General features: G+C 48.7%; 1 protein-coding gene across 1 annotated transcript in view; it reads left to right on the top strand.

Moving 5' to 3' along the window:
• NKPD1 (NTPase KAP family P-loop domain containing 1) overlaps nt 1–22,750 on the top strand; it is a 37,895-nt gene extending 15,145 nt beyond the window's left edge. Inside the window, exons 3-4 of the mRNA XM_044989220.1 lie at nt 11,242–11,373; nt 20,512–22,750. Of these exons, the coding sequence (XP_044845155.1) occupies nt 11,242–11,373; nt 20,512–22,217 (1,838 nt within the window). The 3' untranslated portion in view covers nt 22,218–22,750. The remainder of the gene's footprint in view (nt 1–11,241; nt 11,374–20,511) is intronic.
• The last annotated feature ends 1,700 nt before the right edge of the window (nt 22,751–24,450 follow it).

Consider the following 24,450-nt stretch of genomic DNA (forward strand, 5'->3'; position numbering starts at 1 on the left):
TATCCACTGGACTACACCCCTCTCTAATAAAGTGTGTTGAAGGCAGCGGAGGATTGAGCTATATGTTAGTACTGGGCTCTTGCCAAAGAAATGTGTGTTTAAGAGGGAAGCGCATGGCTGGTGCTCTGAGCCTGGGAGGCTAGCAGCTGCCTTTTGTATGCACTGGAGAGGAGGGAGTATGGTTCAAGGTTATACAGTGACTTCTTTTTTTAAATGGAAGCGGAATGACATGAATCCAGGAGCTGGAGCTTTAAAAACCTCCAGTATTGCAAAACTCATGATAAAACCATGTGTGTTACCAACACTGAGCAATTTTCCATTCCGTTCATAGATTCTAAAACCAGACGGGACCATTATGATAATGTAATCTGACCTCCTGTATCACCCAGGCCAGAGAACTGGCCCCCGATAATCCCTAGAACAACTCCTAACACAGCTGATCACTACTCTTCTGACTGTAGCTGCATGTCAAGCAAGGGTTTTCACTGAGCTGCCCAGGTCCAACATCCAGGAGTCCACAATTGGTACCTCCCCTGATGGCTCTCTGCCCTCCAGTTCCTGAGCTCCCCCCCTCCACGCTCTAACACAGGGGTTCTCAAACTTTTGTACTGGTGACCCCTTTCAGATAGCAAGCCCCTTATAAATTAAACATTTTTTAATACATTTAACACCATTATAAATGCTGGATGCAAAGCGGGCTTTGGGATGGAGGCTGACAGCTCGCAATCCCCCGTGTAATAACCCTGTGACCCCCTGAGGGATCCTGACCCCCAATTTGAGAACCCCTGCTCTAATAGCAATATGGCTCCCCCCTCCTCCCTTTCTAAAAGCTGCAGAGAAGAGGCACTTGTAGGCTGAGTCATTAACCTCTTAGGGTATGTCTATCCTGCAATTAAAAACCTGTGGCTGGCTCATGTCAGCTGACGCAGACTCACAGGGCTTGAGCTAAGGGGGTGATTAAATGTTGTGTAGATGTTTGGGCCCGGGCTGGAGCCTGGGCTCTAGGATCCTGCGAAGTGGGAGGGTCCCAAAGCTTGCTCAACCGGGAAACTCTACACCACAATTAATCAATCAGCCTCTTAGCCAGAGTCCCCTAAACTGAGTCACCTGGTATGGGCCGGCTGCAGGTGACTAATTGCAGGGCAGACCTCAGAGGTGAAAGTAAGCGGGTACGGTCCGGTACGGCATACCGGCAAGAGCCAGTACGCCGTGCTGGACCGCACTGGCTTCTGTGGACAGGATTAAAAGGGCTCTGGGCTCCCCGCAGCAGCAGGGAGCTCCGAGCCCTTTAAATCCCACCTGCAGCTCCGGCGGCCAGGCTGGGGCCAGGATTTAAAGGGCTCGGAGTTCCCCGCAGCCACGGGTGCTCCAGCCCCTTTAAATCCCGGCCTCAGCCCGGCAAGGCTCAGGGCTCCCTGCAGCCGCGGGAGCCCAAAGCCCTTTAAATCCGAGCTGGAGCTGCGGTGGGGATTTAAAGGGCCCGGAGCTCCGTGGTGGCCAGAGCCCCAGGCCCTTTAATTTGCCCGTGAGCGCCAGGGGCTCCCAGCCACCTCTGCAGCTGGGAGTCCCGGGGTGATTTAAAGGCCCTGGGGCTCCTGGCCACAGCCGGCAGCCTACCCGTAGGGTCACACTGGCTCTCAAGCTTTGGCTGACTACAGGCCCTGCTGAGCACACAGTCTGATCTCAAACAGAGCTGGTAAGAAGCACAGCTCAGGGTGCTCCCTGCCATGACCTGCCTGCACTGACAGCATTTGAAAGGCAAGGCCCCTCTGTGCAAAAATAAATCCTTCTGGGTTAGACATTTAACACTCTGGCCAACCATGGCTCTGGCATGCCATTGTGGAAAAGAAGAGGGAGGAGAGCGAGAGGTTGGTGGCACTGGGGGCAGGGGCGGCTCTTTGTATTTTGCCGCCTCAAGCACGGCAGGCAGGTGGCTTTTGGCGGCACGCCTGCGGGAGGTCCGCCGGTCCCGCGCCTTCGGCGTACCCGCCGCCAAATTACCGCCGAAGCCGCAGGACCGGCGGACCTCCCTCAGGCATGCCGCCGAAGGCAGCCTGACTGCCGCCCTCAGGGTGACTGGCAGGCTGCCCCACCGTGGCTTGCTGCCCCAGGCACACGCTTGGCACGCTGGTGCCTGGAGCTGCCCCTGACGGGGAGAAGAGAGACTAAGAGAATGTGGAAATAATAAATATAGGAAGAAAGAGCAGAAGAAGAAGATTTAAAAGGACAAATGTCACAGTCTAGAGTGTTTTGCTTCTGTGCATAATCTGCATGCAATGTGAATGCGCCATTCACAGGAACTCTGTGTTAATATGTCCACTTAGTCCCACTGTCTAATAACTGGTCATTTGCACATGCAATTCCCTGACCATGCACACAATTGCTGTAACTGCTTGTGTAAATTAAAAGCATGCATTTTTGTGTGTGGACAGTTTACAGGTCCATACATTTTTACAAAACTAAACTTTCTTCTCTGCATCACTAATAAACCCTCCATTAAAATTGAGAAAACCTCAGACAAGTCCCTCTTCTAGTGTAAATAATCAGCTGGAGTAATATTAAAAAACGAGAGTAGTAGAAATGGGATAAAATTTAATAGTGCAAACTGCAAGGTCATGCATTTAGAGGCTAAGCTGGGGATTTATCAGTTGAAAGTTATAAAGGTGGACAAAGACCTGAGTGCATTGGTTCATCACAGGATGATTATGAGTAAGGCTACATTTTAGTCATGGGTATTTTTAGTAAAAGTCATGGACAGGTCACAGGCAGTAAACAAAAATTCACGGCCCATGACCTGTCCATGACTTCTGCTATATACCCAGGACTAAATCTTGGGGGTGGTGGGGTAGCCCGGCGGTGCCGCGGGTGCTGGGGGGAGGCTAGTGGACGGTGGTGCATAGCCAGTCGGGACCCCCGCTAGTGCTGGGGGGAGGGGTTGGTGGGGCCGGCAGGCTCCCTACCTGTCTCCGCCCCTCCCCAGAAGCAGGGACATCCCCCTTGCTCAACTCCTAGGTGGAGGCATGGCCAGGCAGCTGTGCATGCTGCCTGCGCCCAGAGTGCTGGTTTCGCAGCTCCCATTGGCCAGGAACCATGGCCAATGGGAGTTGAGGGGTGGTGCCTGCAGGCAGAGGCAGCGTGCAGAGCTGCCTGGCCACGCCTCCACCTAGGAGCTGAGTGAGGGGGATGTTGATGCTTCTGGGGAACCCCCACGGTAAGCACCGCCCAGACCCCATCTCACCCCATCCTGTGCCCCAATTCTCTGCCCCCTCTCACACCCAAACTCCTGCTGCTACTGGGGGAGGGGGGCATGGTGGCCTGAGACTGTCCCAGCAGCGGCTGGTGTGATTGCAATTCCAGTCTCTCATGTCTAAGATTCAAACTGGAACAGGTGCAGAGAAGGGCTACTAGGATGATCAGAGTGGAGAGGAGAGGAGACTCAAGGAGCTTGACTTGTTTAGCCTAACCAAATAAAGCTGAAGGGAGATAAGATTGTTTTCTATAAATACATTAGAGGGATAAACATCAGGGAGTGAGAGGAGTTAAGTTAAGCACCAGTGTTGACACAAGACAAATGGATATAAACTGGCCATCAACAAGTTAAAGCTTGAAATTAGAGCAAAGTTTCTTACCATCAGAGGGTGAAGTTCTGGAACAGCCTTCCAAGGGGAGCAGTGGGGGCAAAAAAACCTAACTAGTTTCAAGACTGAACTTGGTAAGATTATGGAGGGGATGGTATGGTGAGACGGCCTACAATGCTATGTGGCCCATCGGTGACTGCTAGTAGCAAATATCCCCCAATGGCCGGAGATGGGGCATGTGATGGGGAAGGCTCTGAGTTACTACAGAGAATTCTTTCCAAGGTGGCTGTCTCATGGGTCTTGCCAACATGCTCAGGATCCAACTGATCGCTGTATTTGGGGTTGGGAAGGAATTTTCCTCCAGGTCAGATTGGCAGAGACCCTGGAGGGTTTTCACCTTCTTCTTCAGCATGGGGCATAGGTCATTTGCAGGTTTAAACTGATGTAAATGGTGGATTCTCTGTAGCTTAAAGACTTTAAATCATGATTTGAGGACTTTAGTAACTAGAGATTATGGGTCTATTACAGGAGAGGATGGGTGAGGTTCTGTGGCCTGTGATGTGCAGGAGGTCAGACTAGATGATCGCAATGGTCCCTTCTGGCCTTAAAGTCTTTGAGCTCCTGGAGTTACGTTGGCATTTATGTTGGAATTATGTTGGTTTACATCAGAGGAAGATCTGGCCCTTTGACTCACTATTTGTCTTTATTGTTTACTTTTTTGTAGGGCTGTCAATTAATCACACTTAACTCAGGCGATTAACTCAAAAAAATTAATTGGAATTAAAAACATTAATTGCAATTAATCACAGTTTTAATTGCACTTGTTAAACAATAGAATACCAATTGAAATGCATTAAATATTTTTGGATGTTTTTCTACATTTTCAAATATATTGATTTAAATTACAACACAGAATACAAAGTATACAGTGCTCACTTTACATTATTATTTTTATTACAAATATTTGTACTGTAAAAATGATAAACAAAAGAAATAGTATTTTTCAGTTCACCTCATACAAGAACGGTGCAATCTCTTTATCGTGAAAGTGCAACTTACAAATGAAGATTTTTTTTTGTTACATAACTGCACCCAAAACAACGTAAAACTTTAGAGCCTACAAGTCCACTCAATCCTACTTCTTATCAGCCAGTTGCTAAAATAAACAAGTCTGTTTACATTTACAGGAGATAATGCTGCTGGTTTCTTATTTTCAGTGTCACCTGAAAATGAGAACAGGCATTAGCATGGCACTTTTGTAGCCGCATTGCAAGGTATTTACATGCCAGATATGCTAAACCTTCTACTACTCCCAAACAGGGAAGAATTGGTAGGGGAAGTAGATATGGGTGGCAACCTGGGCAGCAGTGACCATGAGATGGTCGAGTTCAAGATCCTGACAAAAGGAAGAAAGGAGAGCAGCAGAATACAGACCCTGGACTTCAGAAAGGCAGATTTTGACTCCCTCAAGGATCAGATGTTCAGGATCCCCTTGGAGGCTAATATGAGGGAGAAAGGAGTCCAGGAGAGCTGGCTGTATTTTAAAGAAGCCTTATTGAGGGCGCAGAAACAAACCATCCTGATGTGCAGAAAGAATAGCAAATATGGCAGGCAACCAGTTTGGCTTAACAGAGAAATCTTTCCTGAGCTTAAACACAAAAAGGAAGCTTACAAGACGTCTAAACTTGGACAGATGACTGGGGAGGAGTATAAAAATATTGCTCGAGTATGCAGGGGTGTAATCAGGAAGGCCAAAGTACAATTGGAGTTGCAGCTAGCAAGGGTCATGAAGGGTAACAAGTAGGGTTTCTACAGGTATGTTAGCAACAAGAAGGTGGTCAGGGAAAGTGTGGGACCCTTACTGAATGGGAGAGGTAACCTAGTGACAGATGATGTGGAAAAAGCTGAAGTACTCAATGCTTTTTTTTGCCTCAGTCTTCACAGACAAGGTCAGCTCCCAGAGCTGCACTGGGCAGCACAGTATGGGAGGAGGTGACCAGCCCTCAGTGGTGAAAGAACAAGTTAAAGACTATTTAGAAAAGCTGGACATACACAAGTCCATGGGTCCGGATCTAATCCATCTAAGAGTGCTGAGGGTGTTGGCTGATGTGATTGCAGAGCCATTGGCCATTATCTTTGAAAATTCATGGCAATTGTGGGAGGTTGGAAAAAGGCAATTATAGATTGAAAAAGAGAAGAAAGAGAACCCGGGGAACTACAGACCTCAGTCCCCAGAAAAATTATGGAGCGGGTCCTCAAGGAATCCATTTTGAAGCATTTGGAGAAGAGGAAAGTGATCAGGAACAGTCAACATGGATTCACCAAGTACAAGTCATGCCTAACCAACCTGATTGCCATCTATGGTGAGATAATTGGCTCTGTGATATGGGGAAAGCGGTGGATGTGATATACCTTGACTTTGGCTCCCACAGTATTCTTGCCAGCAAGTTTTAAAAAGTATGGGTTGGATGAATGGACTATAAGGTGGATAGAAAGCTAGCTAGATCATCGGGCTCAACGGGTAGTGATCAATGGCTCGATGTCCAGTTAGCAGTCGGTATCAAGCGAAGTGCCCCAGGGGTCGTTCTGGGGCCGGTTTTGTTCAACATCTTCATTAATGATCTAGATGATGGGATGGATTGCACCCTCAGCAAGTCGCGGATGACACTAAGCTGGGGGGAGAGGTAGATATGCTGGAGGGTAGGGATAGAGTCCAGAGTGACCTAGACAAATTGGAGGATTGGGCCAAAAGAAATCTGATAAGATTCAACAAGGACAAATTCAGAGTCCTGCCCTTAGGATGAAAGAATTCCATGCACCACTACAGGCTGGGGACCAATTAGCTAAGCAGCAGTTCTGCAGAAAAGGACCTGGGGATTACAGTGGACGAGAAGCTGGATATGTGGTGTGACGAAGTTCTTCCTCTACCTTGGTGGGTCTTGCGCTTATTGGAGGATTTGCTTGCCTCACAGATTCACCCTCTGGGTCGGAAAACAGCCCAGAGACCTTCCCCTCTGGTAGAAGCCACAGTCCAAGTCAATTCCTCCTGTGTTTGATCAGGAGTTGGGAGGTTTGGGGAGAACCTGGGCCCGCTCTCTACTCCTGGTTCCAGCCCAGGGCCCTGTGGACTGCAGCTGTCTAGAGCGCCTCCTGGTACAGTTGCGCGACAGCTACAAATCCCTGGGCTACTTCGCCATGGCCTCCTCCCAACACCTTCTTTTTCCTCACCACCAGACCTTCCTCCTGATGTCTGATAACGCTTATACTTCTCAGTCCTCCAGCAGTATGCCTACTCACTCTCAGCTTCTTGCACGCCTCTTGCTCCCAGTTCCTCACACACACTTCCTCTCCTCTGGTTCCCTGGCTCCCTTTGGCCTGACTGGAGTGAGCCCTTTTATAGCATCAGAAGGGCCTTAATTACAGTCAGGTGCTTAACAGCCTCATCTGACTCTTAGCAGGTTAATTGGAGTCAGGTGTTCTCATTAGCCCAGAGCAGCCTCTGCTCTGGTCACTCAGGGAACAGAAAACTGCTTATCCAGTGGCCAGTATATCTCCCTTCTACTACTCTGCTGTTCCCAACTGGCCTGGATCTATCACAGTGGATATATGGCTAATGGCATATTGGGTTGCATTAGTAGGAGCATTGGGCTGCATTAGTAGGAGCATTGCCAGCAGGTCGAGGGAAGTGATTATTCCCCTCTATTCAGCACTGGTGAGGCCAAATCTGGAGTATTGCATCCACTTTTAGGCCTCCCACTACAGAAAGGACATGGACAAATTGGAGAGAGTCCAGCGGAGGGCAACAAAAATGAGTAGGGGTCTGCGGCTTATTACTTATGAGGAGATGCTGAGGGAACTGGGCTTATTTAGTCTGGAGAAGAGAAGAGTGAGGTGAGATTTGATAGCAGCCTTCAACTACCTGAAGGGGGGTTCCAAAGAGGATGGAGCTCAGCTGTTCTCAGTGGTGGCAGATGACAGAGCAAGGAGTAATGGTCTCAAGTTGCAGTGGGGGAGGTCTAAGTTGGATATTAGGAAACACTATTTCACTAGGAGGGTGGTGAAGCACTGGAATGGGCTCCCTAGGGAGGTGGTGGAATCTCCATCCTTAGCGGTTTTTAAGGCCTGGTTTGACAACGCCCTGGCTGGGATGATTTAGTTGGTGTTGGCCCTGCTTTGAGCAGAGGGTTGGACTAGATGACCTCCTGAGGTCTCTTCCATCCCTAACCTTCTATGATTCATATGCTACTTCGTGCTTAGGCCACCATTCCAGAGGACATGCTTCTGTGCTCATGACACTCATTGAAACAATAATGTGTTAATTACATTTTGACTGAATTCCTTGGGGGAGTATCGTACGTCTCCTGCTCTGTTTTACACACATTCTGCCATGTATTTCATATTATTGAAGTCTCAGATGATGACCCAGCACATGTTGTTTTAAGAACATTTTCACTGCAGATTTGACAAAATACAAAGAAGGCACCAATGTGAGAGTTCTAAACATAGCTACAGCACTTGACCCAAAGTTTAAGAATCTGAAGTGCCTTCCAAAATCTGAGAGGGACGAGGTGTGGAGCAGGCTTTCAGAAGTCTTAGAAGAGCAACACTGTGATGCGGAAACTCCAGAACCCGAACCTCCAAAAAAGAAAATCAACCTTCTGCTGGATGATGAAAATGAGCATGTGTTGGACTGTATTGCTTTGGATTGTTATCAAGCAGAACCTGTCATCAGCATGGACGCATGTCCTCTGGAATGGTGGCTGAAGCATGAAGGGACACATGAATCTTTAGTGCATCTGGCACATAATTATCTTGTGACGCCGGCTACAACAGTACCATGTGAACACTTGTTCTAACTTTCAGGTGACATTGTAAACAAGAAGCGGGGAGCATTATCTCCTGCAAATGTAAACAAACTTCATTGTCTGAGTGACTGGCTGAACAAGAAATAGGACTAAGTGGACTTGTAAACTCTAAATTTTACATTGTTTTATTTTTGAATACAGTTATTTTTTGTACATAATTCTACATTTGTAAGTTCAACTTTCATGATAAAGAGATTGTATGAGGTGAATTGAAATATACTATTTATTTTGCATCCGAAGAAGTGGGTATTCACCCACGAAAGCTCATGCTGCAAAACGTCTGTTAGTCTATAAGGTGCCACAGGATTCTTTGCTGCTTTTACAGAACCAGACTAACACAGCTACCCCTCTGATACCATACTATTTATTTTGTTTTTACAGCATAAATATTTGTAATAAAAAATAACTATAACAGTGTGATTAATCGTGATTAATTTTTTTAATCACTTGACAGCCCTACTTTTTTGCTTTTCGCTCATGCTGAACAATCTCATTGTAGCTTTTAGTCAGTTTCACATTCTCATTTGCATGCATTTGCAAAAGGCTCTTGACTTTGGATTACAACCCTGCTAGGGAAAGTTTAATTCCACGGTAAAACCCTGTTTGCACAGGAAGTAAAGAAAGACAGTATGGAAATCATTCTACTCACTTTAAAATGTTTAAAACGTTGTTTTTATAAACCCTAATTGTGGGGCCCATAGTGACCTGTCTGAGAAGGAATTGAATTTGGCAAAGAAAAGCAGAAGGAAGGAACACAATGCATATTTAAAATAAAAACAACGTTGGAAGGGTGTAACCTGCCTTAGCAGAGGAAGCAAGTAGGGACTGGGTTTGGAACGAAAGATTTTCAGTTGACATTAATTTGCATCGTTTTAGTTATAAAATAGCCAGCTGTTAAAGTGTGGCTCTGCTTTGAATAGAGACTGTAATGATAGAGGCATTGGGCTTCACTTTTATTGTCTAAGGGCTTCTCTATATACAAAGTGATAAAGGGTATGTCTACACTACCCGCCGCATCGGCGGATAGTAATTGATCTATCAGGGATCGATGTATCGCGTCTCGTCTAGTCACGGCATATTACAACAAAACAGATCTCTTCTCCCCCATTCATGGGAGAATTCCAGCAGATACACAACAGGTACATAACTCATATATCAGAGGGGTAGCCATGTTAGTCTGGATCTGTAAAAAGCGACAGAGTCCTGTGGCACCTTATAGACCAGGGGTAGGCAACCTCTGGAATGGGTGCCGAAGGCAGCACGCGAGCTGATTTTCAGTGGCACTCACACTGCCCAGGTCCTGGCCACTGATCCGGGGGGCTCTGCATTTTAACTTAATTTTAAATTAAGCTTCTTAAACATTTTAAAAACCTTATTTACTTTACATACAACAATAGTTTAGTTATATATTATAGACTTATAAAAGGAGACCTTCTAAAAACGTTAAAATGTATGACTGGCACGCGAAACCTTAAATTAGAGTGAATAAATGAAGACTCGGCACAGCACTTCTGAAAAGGTTGCCGACTCCTGTTATAGACTAACAGACGTATTAGAGCATAAGCTTTCGTAGGTGAATACCCACTTCGTTGGATGCATGTAGTGGAAATTTCCAGAGGCAGGTATTTATATTTATACCTGCCTCTGGAAATTTCCACTACATGCAGCCAACGAAGTGGGTATTCACCCACGAAAGCTTATGCTCTAATACGTCTGTTAGTCTATAAGCAGCCACAGGACTCTGTCGCTTTTTATACCTCATAGAGTTTCTGTAGGTTGTATAAAAGAATCAAAGATCTGTTCAAAGTCCTTTCCCTGTCTGTGGTGATCAAGGGAACAGTAGTTGTTCATTACAACAGATGTTCATTTTTAGATTTAAATAACCTCAGTAAATGCTTTGCAAACAAAGATCTCTGTACCCAGGCTGTCTGCCTAGGCAGGGCCCAGGGATCAGCTCCAAAGTTCACTCTATCCCAGAAAGCAAACAAGGCTCCCAAAGAACAACACACCTGCTAAATTCATAGCTCTGAGGCCCAGGGCGTCTGGGTTTAAGCAAACTCTGCAGAGCTGCTGCACAGCCATCGCCTATGCATGGCCAGGTGTGGAGGATTCCTCCCACAGGGCCAGATTCTCTTCTGCATCCAGCTTAAGTTGGGCACAGCAGCAGTGGGAGCTGTCCAGGAGCCAGCTCCCCGATCCTCGGCCCAGGCCCATTTTAGTGCAGCCCACTGGTTGTGGCTCCCTAGAGACTATCCACCATCTGGGGATTTGTGCTCTTGCCACTCTCCCTGCCTGCCCCTCCTTGCTACTGACATGCCTTCTGCACAGGGGGCTACAGGGAGGGAGGTAGAGGAGACAGCTGTACCAGCTCTGCCTGCTGGCAACTCCTCCAGCTGGGGAGTCACTGGCGGTTTCTGCTCCCATCGCACTGCTTGGGCACTGAAAAAGAGTTCCGCAGGCCAGAGACTTTGGCCTGAAACATGTATCCTCTCAGCAATGGGCTACTTGGCTGATTAGCAGGTGCTGAGCTGAGGATCCTGAAGGATGAGCTAAAAACATTTGTTGTTCTGAAGAAAGAGTAAAATGTGTCCCTGGAAAAAGATTTGCTGCGTGGAGCTTATGCTAATAAAGAGACTGAGAACAGGGTCACAGCCACTGGCCCTGTGCAATCCCAAGAGCTCTCACACATCCTGTCCAGCCCAACCACTCCTGGCAAACAGCCAAACAGATTGGGGGGAGGGCGGGGGCAGCAAGTATGTTTATTTGCTCTGTGTTTATGGATGCCTCCTCTTCCCCAGATTTTCTGACTGAAGATGATATTTATTGCTGCTGCCTCTCCAAGACACTGCTGCACACCTCTACGCCCGTGACCATCGGCTTCTACTGTCCCGTTGGGAGCCGTTTTAATTCGCTGCTTGATAAAATAACAGGTGGGCTCAGGGATGCTTTGGGGTTTCCCCAGGCAGGAGAACTGGCACTTTCAGACAGGCTAGAATACCTAGGAGGCGCTGGGTGGAACGCGGCAGGCCGGCACGAGACAGGCTGCTGGGGGTAGCGTGACCAGACAGAAAGTGTGAAAAATCGAGACAGCAGGTGGGGGGTAATAGGAGCCTATATAAGAAAAAGACCCAAAAATCGGGACTGTCCCTATAAAATCGGGACATCTGGTCACCCTAGCTGGTGGGGGAGAGAGAGAGAGAACACCAATATTCTCCCGCCTAGCCTGGCAGTGAACAGGTCATTGCATGGTGCAGCCTGGGTCCTGTACCTGATCCACGGCAGGGGGCTGCGAGTGCTATGGGATGCCAGCTCCGAGGTGGCTGGTAGCACGCTCAGAGGCAAGCGCAGTGGGTGATCCAAGCAAGGGGTTCTACAGGCCCTAGTCGTTAGGGGGTTCCCCAGAACATGTGCATGCTGCAAGTCAGAGCGAGGACGCTGCACTGGGACTCTGGGCACAAAGGTGCTATTGCCCTAGGCACGATGGCTTTACCGTACAAATGAAACACGATAAACTTAGCACATGTCAGGCCCCAGCACAGTCCCTTGTGGCTTCCACCACAGTCATTTTCCCTGATGCCCTCCTCCTGCTCAGAGCTGGTCTCTGCATCATGCTGCAGCTACTGCTGGGCGCTGGCCCCTCTCAGCAGCAGCATGTCTCAGCCTAGCCTCCATGTCCTCCAGTCCCATCTCCCATGCTGTAGGTTACCCAGCCATTTCCTTCATGACCAGCCCCCTGTTCAGCCCAGCTCCCCCCGCCACCCCGACCCTTCCCATCCTTTGGAGATTATGGAGTCCTCTGATGGGCAAATGGTAAACAACAGGTTAACACAGTAGTGTCCAGTCATGGGTGGTGGGTGAACCAGTTGTTGGGGCAGGCTAGCTCCTGGCCCCTCCCACTCTGCCTGAGGCCCCTCCCCCTCCTCTCCTGCCCTCCCTCCCCCACTGGAGCCCAGAGCACTCCATTGTGGATGCACCTCCGCACCACCCCAGCCCTGGGCCATCTGAGCACCTGCAGCCCCAGAGTGCCAGGGGCATCCCCAGTGCCCACAGCCCCAGAGTGCTGGGTGGGCGGCACATAGGCGGGGCCACACCGGGCTGTTTGGGGAGGCTCAGCCTCCCCAAGCCTATGATAGCCGCCAGCCATGTGCCCAGTGATGTGTTGGCAGACTTATTACCATACTAAAGGTGTCCCAGCTCAAACAACTTCTGGTCTGGTGTAACACGTTGTTCTCAGGCTGGCCAATACGAAGTCTCTGTACTGATTTAACTACAGTAGAACCTCAGAGTTATGAACACCTCGGGGATGGAGGTTGTTTGTAACTCTGAACAAAATGTTCCTTCAAAAGTCCATTGATTTAATACAGCTTTGAAACTTTAATATGCAAAATAAAAATGCTGCTTTTCCTTTATTTTTTAGTAGTTTACATTTAACACAGTACTGTGCAGTATTAGCCTTTGTTGTTGTTTGTTGTTTGCGGCTGCTGCCTGACTGCATACTTCTGCTTCCAAATGAGGTATGTGGTTGACTGCTCAGTTCGTAACTCTGGTGTTCGTAACTCTGAAGTTCTACTGTATATTGGTTTTGAAAGTGTCCATAATAGTAAAACTTATTTCAGTAAACAGAAGTTATATATTTATATCAGTGTAACTGAGGCCATGCTGGGGGGGGAAGTATCAATATACTTACATCCATTTCTAAAGGAAGTATTGCTGCTTTTTCTGTATCAGTTTCTTTATTGGTTATAGCTTATTTTTACAAAGTCACCTTTCAAAATGGGACTTAGGCTCCTCAGTCACTTAGGACCAGATTTCCAAAGCTATTTAGGCACCTAAAGATGCAGATAGGCTGCTAGCCCCAAATTTTTAAAGATATTTAGTAGGACTGTCAATTAATTGCAGTTAACGCAAGCAGTTAATGCAAAGCAAATTAACTAGATTAAAAAATAGTTGCAATTGATTGTAGTTTTAATCACACTGTTAATAATAGAATATCCACTTGAATTTATTATAAATATTTTGGATGTTTTTCTATATTTTCAAATATGTTGATTTCAATTACAACGCAGAATGCAAAGTGCACAGTGCTCGCTTTATATTATATTTGTTATTACAAATATTTGCACTGTAAAAAAGAGAAACAAAAGAAGTTGTTCTCAATTCACTCCATGCAAGTACTCTAGTGTAATCTCTTTATTGTGAAAGTGCAACTTATAAACGTAGAATTTTTTATACATAACCGCACTCAAAAACAAAACAGTGTGAAACTTTAGAGATAATGCTGCCCACTTCCACCATTTTGAAGCACTTGGAGGAGAGGAAGGTGATCCGGAACAGTTAACATGGATTCACCAAGGGCAAGTCATGCCTGACCAACCTGATTGCCTTCTACGACGAGATAACTGACTCTGTGGATATGGTGAAAGCAGTGGATGTGATATATCTTGACTTCAGCAAACCTTTTGATACGGTCTCCCAGAGTATTCTTGCCAGCAAATTAAAAAAGTATGGATTGGATGAATGGACTGTAATGTGGATAGAAAGCTGGCTAGATTGTCAGGCTCAACGAGTGTGATCAATGGCTCGATGTCCAGTTGGCAGCCAGTATCAAGTGGAGTACCCCAGAGGTCAGTCCTGGCCAGGGCCACCCAGGGTGGGGAGGCAAGTGGGGCAATTTGCTCCAGGCCCCACAGGGGCCCTGCGAGCCCTGGCCGAGAATCCCTTCGCTGGGTAGAGGCGCCTTTTACTCACCCGGCGGCGCTTCGGGTCTTCGGCGGCACTTTGGCGGCGGGCCCTTCACTCGCTCCAGGTCTTTGGCGGCGGGTCCTTCAGTGCCACCGAAGACCCAGAACAAATGAAGGACTCGCTGCCAAACTGCCACCGAAGACCCGGAGCGCCACCCGGTGAGTACAACCGCCATAGCGGGTGGCATCTTTTTTTATGTCCACTCCACCAAAATTATTTTGCCCCAGGCCCCCTGAATCCTCTGGTCGGCCCTGGTTCTGGCACCAGTTTTGCTCAACATCTTTATTAACGATCTGGATGATGGGATGGACTGCACCTTCAGCAAGTTCACAGACGACACTAAGGTTGGGGGAGCGTAGGGATAGGGTCCAATTGGAGGATTGGGCAAAAAGAAATCTGATGAGGTTCAACAAGGACAAGTGCATAGTCCTGCACTTAGGATGGAAGAATCCCATGTACTGCTACAGGCTGGTACTGACTGGCTAAGCAGCAGTTCTGCAGAAAAGGACCTAGGGATTACAGTGAATGAGAAGCTGGAGATGAGTCAGCAGTGTGCCCTTGTTGCCAGGAAGGCTAATGGCATATTGGGCTGCATTAGTAGGAGCACTGCCAGCAGATCGAAGGAAGTGATTATTTCCCTCTATTTGGTACTGGTGAGGCAACATCTGGAGTATTGCGTCCAGTTTTGGGAGCCTCCCACCCATTACAGAAAGGATGTGGACAAATTGGAGATAGTCCAGCAGAGGGCAACAAAAAATGATCAGGGAGCTGGGGCACATGACTTGTGAGGGGAGACTGAGGGAACTGGGCTTGTTTAGTCTGCAGAAGAGAAGAGTGTGTGTGTGGGGGGGGGGATTTGATAACAGCCTTCAACTACCTGAAGGGGGGTTCCAAAGAGGATGGAGCTCGGCTGTTCTCAGTGATGGCAGATGACAGAACAAGGAGCAATGGTCTCAAGTTGAAGTGGGAGAGGTTTAGGTTGGATATTAGGAAACACAATTTCACTAGGAGGGTGGTGAAGCACTGGAATGGGTTACCTAGGGAGGTGGTGGAATCTCCATTCTTTGAGGGTTTTAAGGCCTGGCTTGACAACGCCCTGGCTGGGATGATTTAGTTGGTGTTGGTCCTGCTTTGAGCAGGGGGTTGGACTAGATGACCTCCTGAGGTCCCTTCCAACCCTAATCTTCTATGGCCTTATCTACACTTGCAGATGTAGAGTGCCGGGAGTTAAACCAGCCCTCGGAGACAGCAGCAGGGAAAGTGCTGCCGTGTGTTCACACTGACAGCTGCAAGCACGGTGACATGGCCACATTTGCGGCACTTGCAGTGGCATTCGGAGTGGTCCATTATGGGCAGCTAACTCACAGAGCACCTCTTCCCATTCTGTTGCTGAGGCTTGTGGGAAGGGTGTGGGGGGGTGCGGGGCATCCTGGGTCCTGTCCCAATGTCCCATGATGTATCGCTTCGCATCCCAGCAATCCCTGTGCTTCCATACATATTTGGCGCCATCTTTCAATGTTTTTTGTACTGCACACTCTGTCTGTCTTCCCTTTCGGTCTGCGGGAATGGATCCCGAACTGCTGAGGAATATGCTGATGGGTCTCGCCAACACGTCATGTTTGGCAGCCGAGTTACTCCTTAAGCTACAAAGTGACAGTGAGGAGTCCGATGATGATGTCTACATGCATAATGCATATGACACGAGATTGCTTGTGGCATTCATGGACACGCTCACCATCATGGAACACCACTTTTGGGCTCAGGAAACAAGCACTGAGTGGTGGGACCACATCAACATGCAAGTCTGGGATGACGAGCAGCGGCTGCAGAACTTTCTTATAAGGAAAGCCACTTTCATGGGACTGTGTGCTGAGCTCGCCCCCACCCTGCGGCGCAAGAACACGAGATTGAGAGCTGCCCTGCCAGTGGAGAAGCGGGTGGCTATTGCAATCTGGAAGCTGGCAACTTCAGACAGCTACTGATCGGTTGCTAACCAGTTTGGAGGGGGCAAGTTTACCATTGGAATCATGTTGATGCAAGTGTGCAGGGCCATTAATTGCATCCCGCTCAGAAGAACCGTGACTCCGAGCAATTGTGGATGGCTTTGCACAAATGGGTTTCCCTAATTGCGGAGGAGCGATAGATGGCATGCATATTCCAATTCTGGCATGAGACCACCTAGCCTCTGAGTACATAAATCGGAAGGGGTATTTCTCGATGGTTCTCCAGGTGCTTGTGGATCACCATGGGTGTTTCACGGACATTAACGCAGGCTGGTCTGGAAAGGTGCATGACGCATGCATCTTTCGGAACACTGGCCTGTTCAGGAAGCTGCAAGCTGGGACTTTCTTCTTGGACCAGAAGGTCACCGTAGGGGAAGTTGAAATGCCCATTGTGATCCTTGGAGACCCAGTCTACCCTTTAATGCCATGGCTCATGAAAACATACACAGGGAGCCTTGACAACAGCAAGGAGCGATTCAACAACAGGCTGAGTCAGTGCAGAATGACTGTTGAGTGCTTTTGGCCATTTAAAAGCCTGCTGGCGCTATCTGTATGGGAAGCTGGATCTGGCCGATGACAACATCCCTACGGTTATAGCTGTGTGCTGTACCCGCCATAATATTTGTGAAGGGAAGGGTGAAAGCTTCATTCAGGCATGGACCTCAGAGGTTCAACACCTGGAGGCTGAATTTGAACAGCCAGAGACCAGGGCTATTAGACGGGCCCAGCACGGGGCCGTAAGGATTAGGGATGCCTTGAGGGAGCAATTCGATGCTGAAAGCCACCAGTAATGTTTGGTGCCCTGCACGGGAGTAAAGTGCAGTGGTTCCAATGTTAGTAGGCATCTGTGTTTGCTATGTATGATGCACTGACTAGCAGTGCCTGTTGCTTTCCTGGGCTATGCTATCTTTTAGTTAATGAAATAAAGAATGTTTCCAAAACCAAAAAATTAATTTATTGAAAAGAAACACAACTGTTGGAGAAACACACACGGCATGACACATCTGTGCTGTGTGGGAGAAGAGAAGAGGGAAGGGTGGGGAACGGAACAATCACAGACTTGCAAATGTCCTGTTATCATATTCAGCCTTCCTGTCCGGAGTGTCATGCAATGAGTGCCAGCTTCAAGCTGGCTAAAATGCATGGTGATGGGGGTTGAGTGCAGTGGGTAAGGGTCATAGTTTGCAGGGCTGGGCGGTGAAGCTACATGTGTTGGAAGCAGCTGGTGGCGATAAGAACCTGGATGTTGGGGAAAGTGGGTTGGCAGTGACATAGGAAAGAGTTTTGGGATAAGGGCTGCAGAGTGAGGGGGCGTCTGGATCTCAAGGTTGCATTTGTAAAGCCAAAATGCAACATTTAACAGAGGCAGCATTGTTATCACTAGACAGAGCAATGATTCGGCCGAACTTAAAGACAAGCACAGTGCACACAATAACACAAACTGCCTGTCCCAAGGCGAGCGCACATTACCCACAAGAGCCCCAAAATGGTGAGTAACCACAGGGGCAAGAGAGACTGATTGTTCCAGGACTGTACTGTTCTCTGGGGTCCTGTGCCTTGGGGAGAGCCAACAGCTGCAGGGGGCCCATATACTGAACACTGCCCCACATTTTCCACAGCATGGGTTTGTCCTGGAAGATATCTCACTGCTGAGGGTGACCTGGGAAGCAAAGGAGGGTCTTCTACTACAATGCGGCTTCTGCCCTGGCCCATATTCAGCTTGCCTGTGTGCAGCAATGGTCCCCCCGCCAGTCACGGCGCGGACATGTTAGCCTCACTGGAACAAGGAGCACGGTAGCTCTGCCAAGGAACCTGCGCAAGTGGATTGCCCAGCTTCTGCATGAAACCTTCGATGAGATCACTGAGGCCAATTACTGCGATGTGAGAGATGACACCAACGCCCTCTTACGCATCTAGGCATGCATGCAGCCCTAAGCCTCCTCGCCCCATCAGCCTGCACCCAACAACTCCCTTCTCAAAATAAAAGCCGTTTACCAGGCACCTCTTCTGCTGTTTGTTCTTCCCCAAGCACCGTCCGCTGCGGCTGGCTACCTTCCTCCTGGCTTGAAAACAGCTCCTGGCCGCAGGCATCTAGGGATGCCGGGCCGTCCTCTGGCTCTGGGCCCCCGTCCTCCTCAGCACCCTCGCTCCCGCTTTCCACCTCCTGCCTTGTTGCACTCCGGGCTGCCACGGCCTCTGAAGTGTCCATGGTGCTCTTCGGAGTGGAGGTGGGGTTGCCCCCAAGTATCTCGTCCAGCCCTTTGTAGAACCGGCAGACCGTGGGGGCAGCACCGGAATGGCAGTTTGCCTCCTGCGCTTTGTGGTAGGCACTCCGCAGCTCCTTCACTTTAACCCCGCACCGCACTGCGTCCTGGTCATGCCCCCTTTCTATCATGGCACTTGATATCTGCCCGTAGGTATCGTAATTCCTACAGGTGGAGTGCAGCTGGGACTGGACAGCTTCCTCCCCCGAAACACTGATGAGGTCCAGCACCTCGCCATTGCTCCATACTGGGGATCGCCTGGCACGTGGAGGGATGGTCACCTGGAAAGATGCGCTGAGAGCACTCCACACTTGGCTGAGCAAACAGGAAGGGGACTTTCAGAATTCCCAGATAATTTAAAGGGCAGGTCTGACGGTTGGTCATCTGAGGGCAGGGCAGTAGACTTCAAAGTGATGACCAGAGTGGCTAGAACAGGCATTGTGGGACACTTCCTGGAGGCCGATCAGAGAGCATTAATAGACCAGGGCGTCCACACTGGGGCGCAGAAAGCTCTATGCTTCTCATGGAGATGGATTACCAAGGGCGCTCCAGCCGCAGAGTCCGGGCGCTCTACGTGCCAGTGTGGACACCTCAGGAGTTAAGGCGCCTGGGGATGATTTAATGTGCTCCAACTTGCAAGTGTAGACAAGGCCTATGAGTCTATGATTCTTATTTACAATGTCACGTGAAAGTGAGAACAGGCGTTCATACGGGCATTGTTGTAGCTGGCTTGCATGGTATTTACGTTCCAGATATGCTAAACATTTGTATGCCTCTTCGTGCTCCCACACACAGACAGCTAGTGAGCTGGCTTGGTTAGGTTAGTGCTGTCACAGCGTATGTTATTCCTCCCAGTTAGAAAAGTTCAGGGATGTTGCAGTCTCTGACAAGGGGGCTGAACAGAGAGAGAGGAGGTTACTCGGACACTTCACATGAGGATTGTAATACATAACTAAAAGTCCCCCAAACACCCTGTTATAAGAGTCAGGTGACAATCACAGCCCCCAGTCTCTCTGGGTTTTTCAGTGATTTTTGTTTCAATCTACTATACTCTGCAAATTCTCTGTTTTCATTTATATAAACGAACTGTGTTCTGCCTTCTTCACTGCCAGGATCCCCATGGAAACTACTGGGCAGCTGCCTTCCAGCAATCTGTCCCCAAACATATCACATTTCAGCAGCAAAGACAGGAGCTCATCCCACCATTTTCACCTGAATAAAATGCACATTTCAGAGCTATATGGGGCCATGGAAATGCTATGCTGGGACCCAGATCCTGGAGACTTCCAAGTCTTTCAATTTTCACCCAGGCACTGCAGTCCAAGGCCCCAGGATCTCACATATTACATGCAATTTCCTCAAAAGCAAAACAAGGAAGTTAAATATTAAATAAGCCTCCATTAAAACTCCAGAAAGTCAGGAAACAGCATAGATAAGATTCCAGCAGCAAAGTTAATTCAGCTACTTTGCACACCTGTGAACTGAACACAATGTCCCAGGGATAGTTGCATCAAAGCCATGTCCCCCTGCTCTGTAGTGTGATTCTTTGCGTATGCTGCCCACCACAGGTGCAATGGTCTCTTCTGCTGCCTCATAACATTTCAAGCTCCTGTCTAATTTGCTGCCCACTGTCACACACCAACCCTTTTTGTCACCCTTGGAGCATATGTGTTTGGGATAATTTTCCTGGGATGCACTGGCTGCATCTTGCAAGCTGAATCCATTTTATTTTTTCTGACTCTTCTCCAAATCTCTCTAGGTCCCTTCATGTTATTTCTCTGGCCTCTGAGTTTGCAGAACCTCCCAGGTTAAAATCATCTGCCATTTTTTCTAATATGCAATTTATCCCCTTTCTCGGGATCTTTAATGAAGATGTTAAATGAAGTAAGCCCGAAGCTAGCACAGATCCCTATGGCCCCCTATTAAACAGTTTATTTCAGAGACCCAGTAAGACAACAAATCAGGGCCACATGACCTGTTTGGAAGGGCCTCCCCCCTCCCCTTAATGCGACACAGTGCCATACAGCAGAGTAACCAGTTGTTTTTTCTGCTTCTCCAGCCTGCATGCTCAAAGAATCCATTCAGAGAGAAGAAGAGGAGCTGAGAAAATCACACCAAAAGCCAAGAAGACCTGAAGGTTGGGGCTATTTTCTTCTCCTGTGGTATCTGCTCTTCTACCAGCCGGTGATCACTGAAGTCCACCTTAGGAGGGAGAACATTCAGTTCCTCTTCATCAGGTTTAGTGCTTGGCAATATGCTGGCAGCGATAAGCTGTGGGCAGGGCTGGTCACCACGCTCTGTCAAAGCATCCGCAAGCATTTCGGTGCCCTGCCTTTGAGCTTTTACCACGTGATGGGGAAAAGGCCCAGATTTGCCTGTGGCTTTAGCCAAGACGAATGGCTTCTCAACAAACGGACCTGCCTTTCATTAGGAGGCCTCGTGTTTGTCCTACTGGCCGGCGTAAGCCTGCTCTCAGTGGCGATCTTTGTTCCAGGAATAAAAGACAGCAGTGCGTTAAAGGTCATTGGCAGCGCTACCACCGGCCTGTCTGGATCAGGAATATTAGTGACGGTTTTCTCTGTGGTTAAGAACATGGTTATCAGCCAGAAGCAGAAAATTGAGAAGATGACGGACAGCGAGAAGTTTAGCAGCCACCTAGGCTTCATGAGCGAAGTGAAGAAGGAAATCGAGATGCTGACCAGCTTTGTGTATTACATGGAGATCTATGAGAGACGGCGGCTGCGCATAGTGCTGGAGATCACCAGTTTGGATATGTGCTACCCAGAGAGGGTCGTCGGGGTTTTGAATGCAATAAACACTTTGCTGTCGGACACTAACGCCCCATTCATTTTCATCCTGGTGATAGATCCCAGCATCATTGCGTCGTGTTTGGAACAAACCAGCTGCATGAAAGGAATGGCCGACAATGGGTACCTGTTCCTGAACCGCACGGTGACTTTGCCTTTCTCAATACCAGAGATGGGCACAAAGTCCAAACTGCAGCATTTGCAGGATGCTGTCCAGAGCCGGGAGGACCTGATGTACAAAATCATCACAAAAAACATGGAAAGGGGAGTCAGGAGCGTAAAGGGGAAAATGATAAAGCTGGTAGATATGGAGACGTCCAGTGAAATGGACCAAAGCCAAATCGATGCTCAAGCTGTGAGGTATATTCATGAAGCATTTCATGCTCTGCACAATGACACTGATTGTCTCTATAAATACATCCCGGAGAGCATTATTCAAATGAAAAGGATCGTCAACACAATTCCCATCACCATCAGACTCATGCTGCAGCAAAACATTACGAGACATACAATGTCTCCAAGGTCCGTGGCAGCATGGGTGGTCATGGCTAATCAATGGCCATGCCGCTTGAGTTGGGTGTTGCAGTGCCTTGAGGACAGGCAGCAGATTCGACCAACGGAGGAGTTCAGGAACCAGTCCCTATGGGGAATCTTCGTGGAAAACTGTAAAGAGCTGTACTCCATGCACAAAGTCCTCCAGAATATTCTGGCTTTGGATGGGGACCCAGAACTTTTTGGGAATTTTTTGTCTAATGATTTTCCTTTCACAGTACAGGAGGCCAACACCTTTCTAAAGTCCACAATCAATCTGGACCATTCAATAAGGCATAAGCTGGGATTATTACGAGGAGTTAATTCACTGAATAAGGCAAATGATACAAGCGTAACTAACTCTTCAGTTAAGACTGTCCAGGTGTCTACGGGTGTGCAGTGTTCTGGTATAGAGGAGTGCAGTTAAACAATTGAAAAGACTTCAGTTATTTGCCTTAGAAAGGAAAAAAGGAAGAAGTTACCATCTATAAACTATTGAATGATTCAGTGAAAACCTGTCTGGTGCTTCTACTGACAAAATTTGCAGCTACCCTCACTTAGGTAGTTAAGTCAAAACTACTTAAATGCTGCCAGCTCTCCTGTTTGAGGGTACACAGTGCTTATCTGAGCCAAAGTAGCAGACTAAATCTTCATTTTTAAGAGTCTCAGCCTGGCCTCTGACATTGCAAGCCCAGATAATTGTGGCCTCGTCTCAGCACAGCGATTCGAACTACCTCCTTGCTTGCTGCAGCCACATAGCTAAAGCCAACATTTTTGGGGGGGCTCAACTTTAGGTGATTTAAGCTGGTCACCCAAACCTTGAGGCAGCAAAAGTCAGGGCACATTTTTGAAAATTTTTCCCTAAATATTTAAGTGCAATAAAATTTCACTCACAATTCTTGTCACCCACAAAATTGCAGATGTAAATTTGGAAGCAACTTTTCAAAATCAGGCTCTAGACAAACGACAATTATTTCCTCTAGTTCAGTGGTTCCCAGACTTGTTCTGCCACTTGTGCAGGGAAAGCCCCTGGCGGGCTGGGACGGTTTGTTTACCTGCCGCATTCGCAGGTTCGGCCAATCGGGGCTCCCAGTGGCTGCAGTTCGCTGCTCCAGGCCAATGGGAGCTGCTGGAAGCGGCATGGGCCGAGGGACGTACTGGCTGCCGCTTCCAGCAGCTCCCATTGGCCGGAAGCAGCGAACCACAGCCACTGGGAGCCGCGATTGGCCGAACCTGCGGACGCGGCAGGTAAACAAACCAGCCCGGCCCGCCAGGGGCTTTCCCTGCACAAGCGGCAGAACGAGTTTGGGAACCACTGGTCTAGTATTGTAAATACGGAGCTAAAGCCTTCCCTTAGCCTCTCCCATACAGCTTGGCTCTCTTGGATCTAGTATTGAGCAGAACTTGCCCTGGACCAGATGTGAGGTGTGTACGTGAGCGGCAACTGATCCTAATTCTCAGGCCACTTTACAGAGCTCTGGCAATGTAACGGGGCCTAACGTGGGAGAAACTGATAAGGACCCCCAGAGCACTATGTCAATGGGAATCAATTTCCTGGGTACAGTGCACGGAGATGTATCTCTGCAGCGGGGCAGGGAGGCAGTGATCCATGTGTGCAGTAGCAAAGGTGCTCAGTGAGTAAGTCTGTGACTAGGAAGGTTGGTACATTTGAAGGGATGCTGGTAGGCAGGTACAGTGTGAAGGTGTAACGTGTTGTAATTATGGTGTGAGTGTGCTGGTCGAATGATGATCAGCTGTGAAGGTATGAGCTGTGTGTGCGCGCATGCCACAATGAGTTACAGAAGCAGGCATCAATGCAACCCGTAGGCATGAGGTGTTGTAGTATGACATTAGGTGCATGGAAGTCTAGCACTCTACTGGTTTTAACATTATAATCACCTATTAGCTCCATCTCTGCATCTCTCTCCCTTTGAATTTAGATGATAAGAGTGAAACAAGTCTCAGTCAGGCTTCTGTATAGAATGCCTACCAGAGTGTCTCATTTCTTGCCTTACAATGCCATCATGTGGCCGGTTATTTTGCTGATTTAAAGCTACACAAAGCTCTGTCTTCACGTTTTATTAATCTTTTACTACTTTATTATACTCTTGTTTTCTCTGTTGTTCTAACAATCGGTTTCCCAGCCTTTGGATGTTTGACTATTTATCTTCCACTGGCACAGATCCGAGAAGCACCAGCAGCCTGTCCCCTCTGTGGAATGGTGCTGCCCAGGGGCAGCTCTACAAATTTGGCCGCCCCAAGCAGTCATGCCCGGGAGGCGCCCCCGAGCCGTGGGAGCAGCGGACCTCCCGCGGGCATGACTGTGGAGGGTCCGCTGGTCGCGCGGCTCGGCTGGACCTCCCGCAGCTGTGAGCGGTTCGCTGGTCCGGCGGCTCCGGTTGAGCTGCCGCAGGCATGCCTGCGGGAGGTCCACTGGAGCCGTCGGCCGAGCGTCCCCTCCGCAGTCATGCCTGCGGCAGGTCCGGTCGTCCCGGGGCTCCAGTGGACCTCCCGCAGGCATGACTGCGGCAGGTCCGCCGGCCCAGCCTGCCGCCCCCCCGGGAAAGGGCCGCCCCAGGCAGGTGCTTGCCCCGCTGGGCTCTGGAGCCGGCCCTGGTGCTGCCCCTATGGGGATGTTACCCAGGAGGAGCAGAGAACTG

Source organism: Mauremys mutica, chromosome 15, assembly GCF_020497125.1.
Source record: "Mauremys mutica isolate MM-2020 ecotype Southern chromosome 15, ASM2049712v1, whole genome shotgun sequence".
Lineage (NCBI taxonomy): Eukaryota > Metazoa > Chordata > Testudines > Geoemydidae > Mauremys > Mauremys mutica.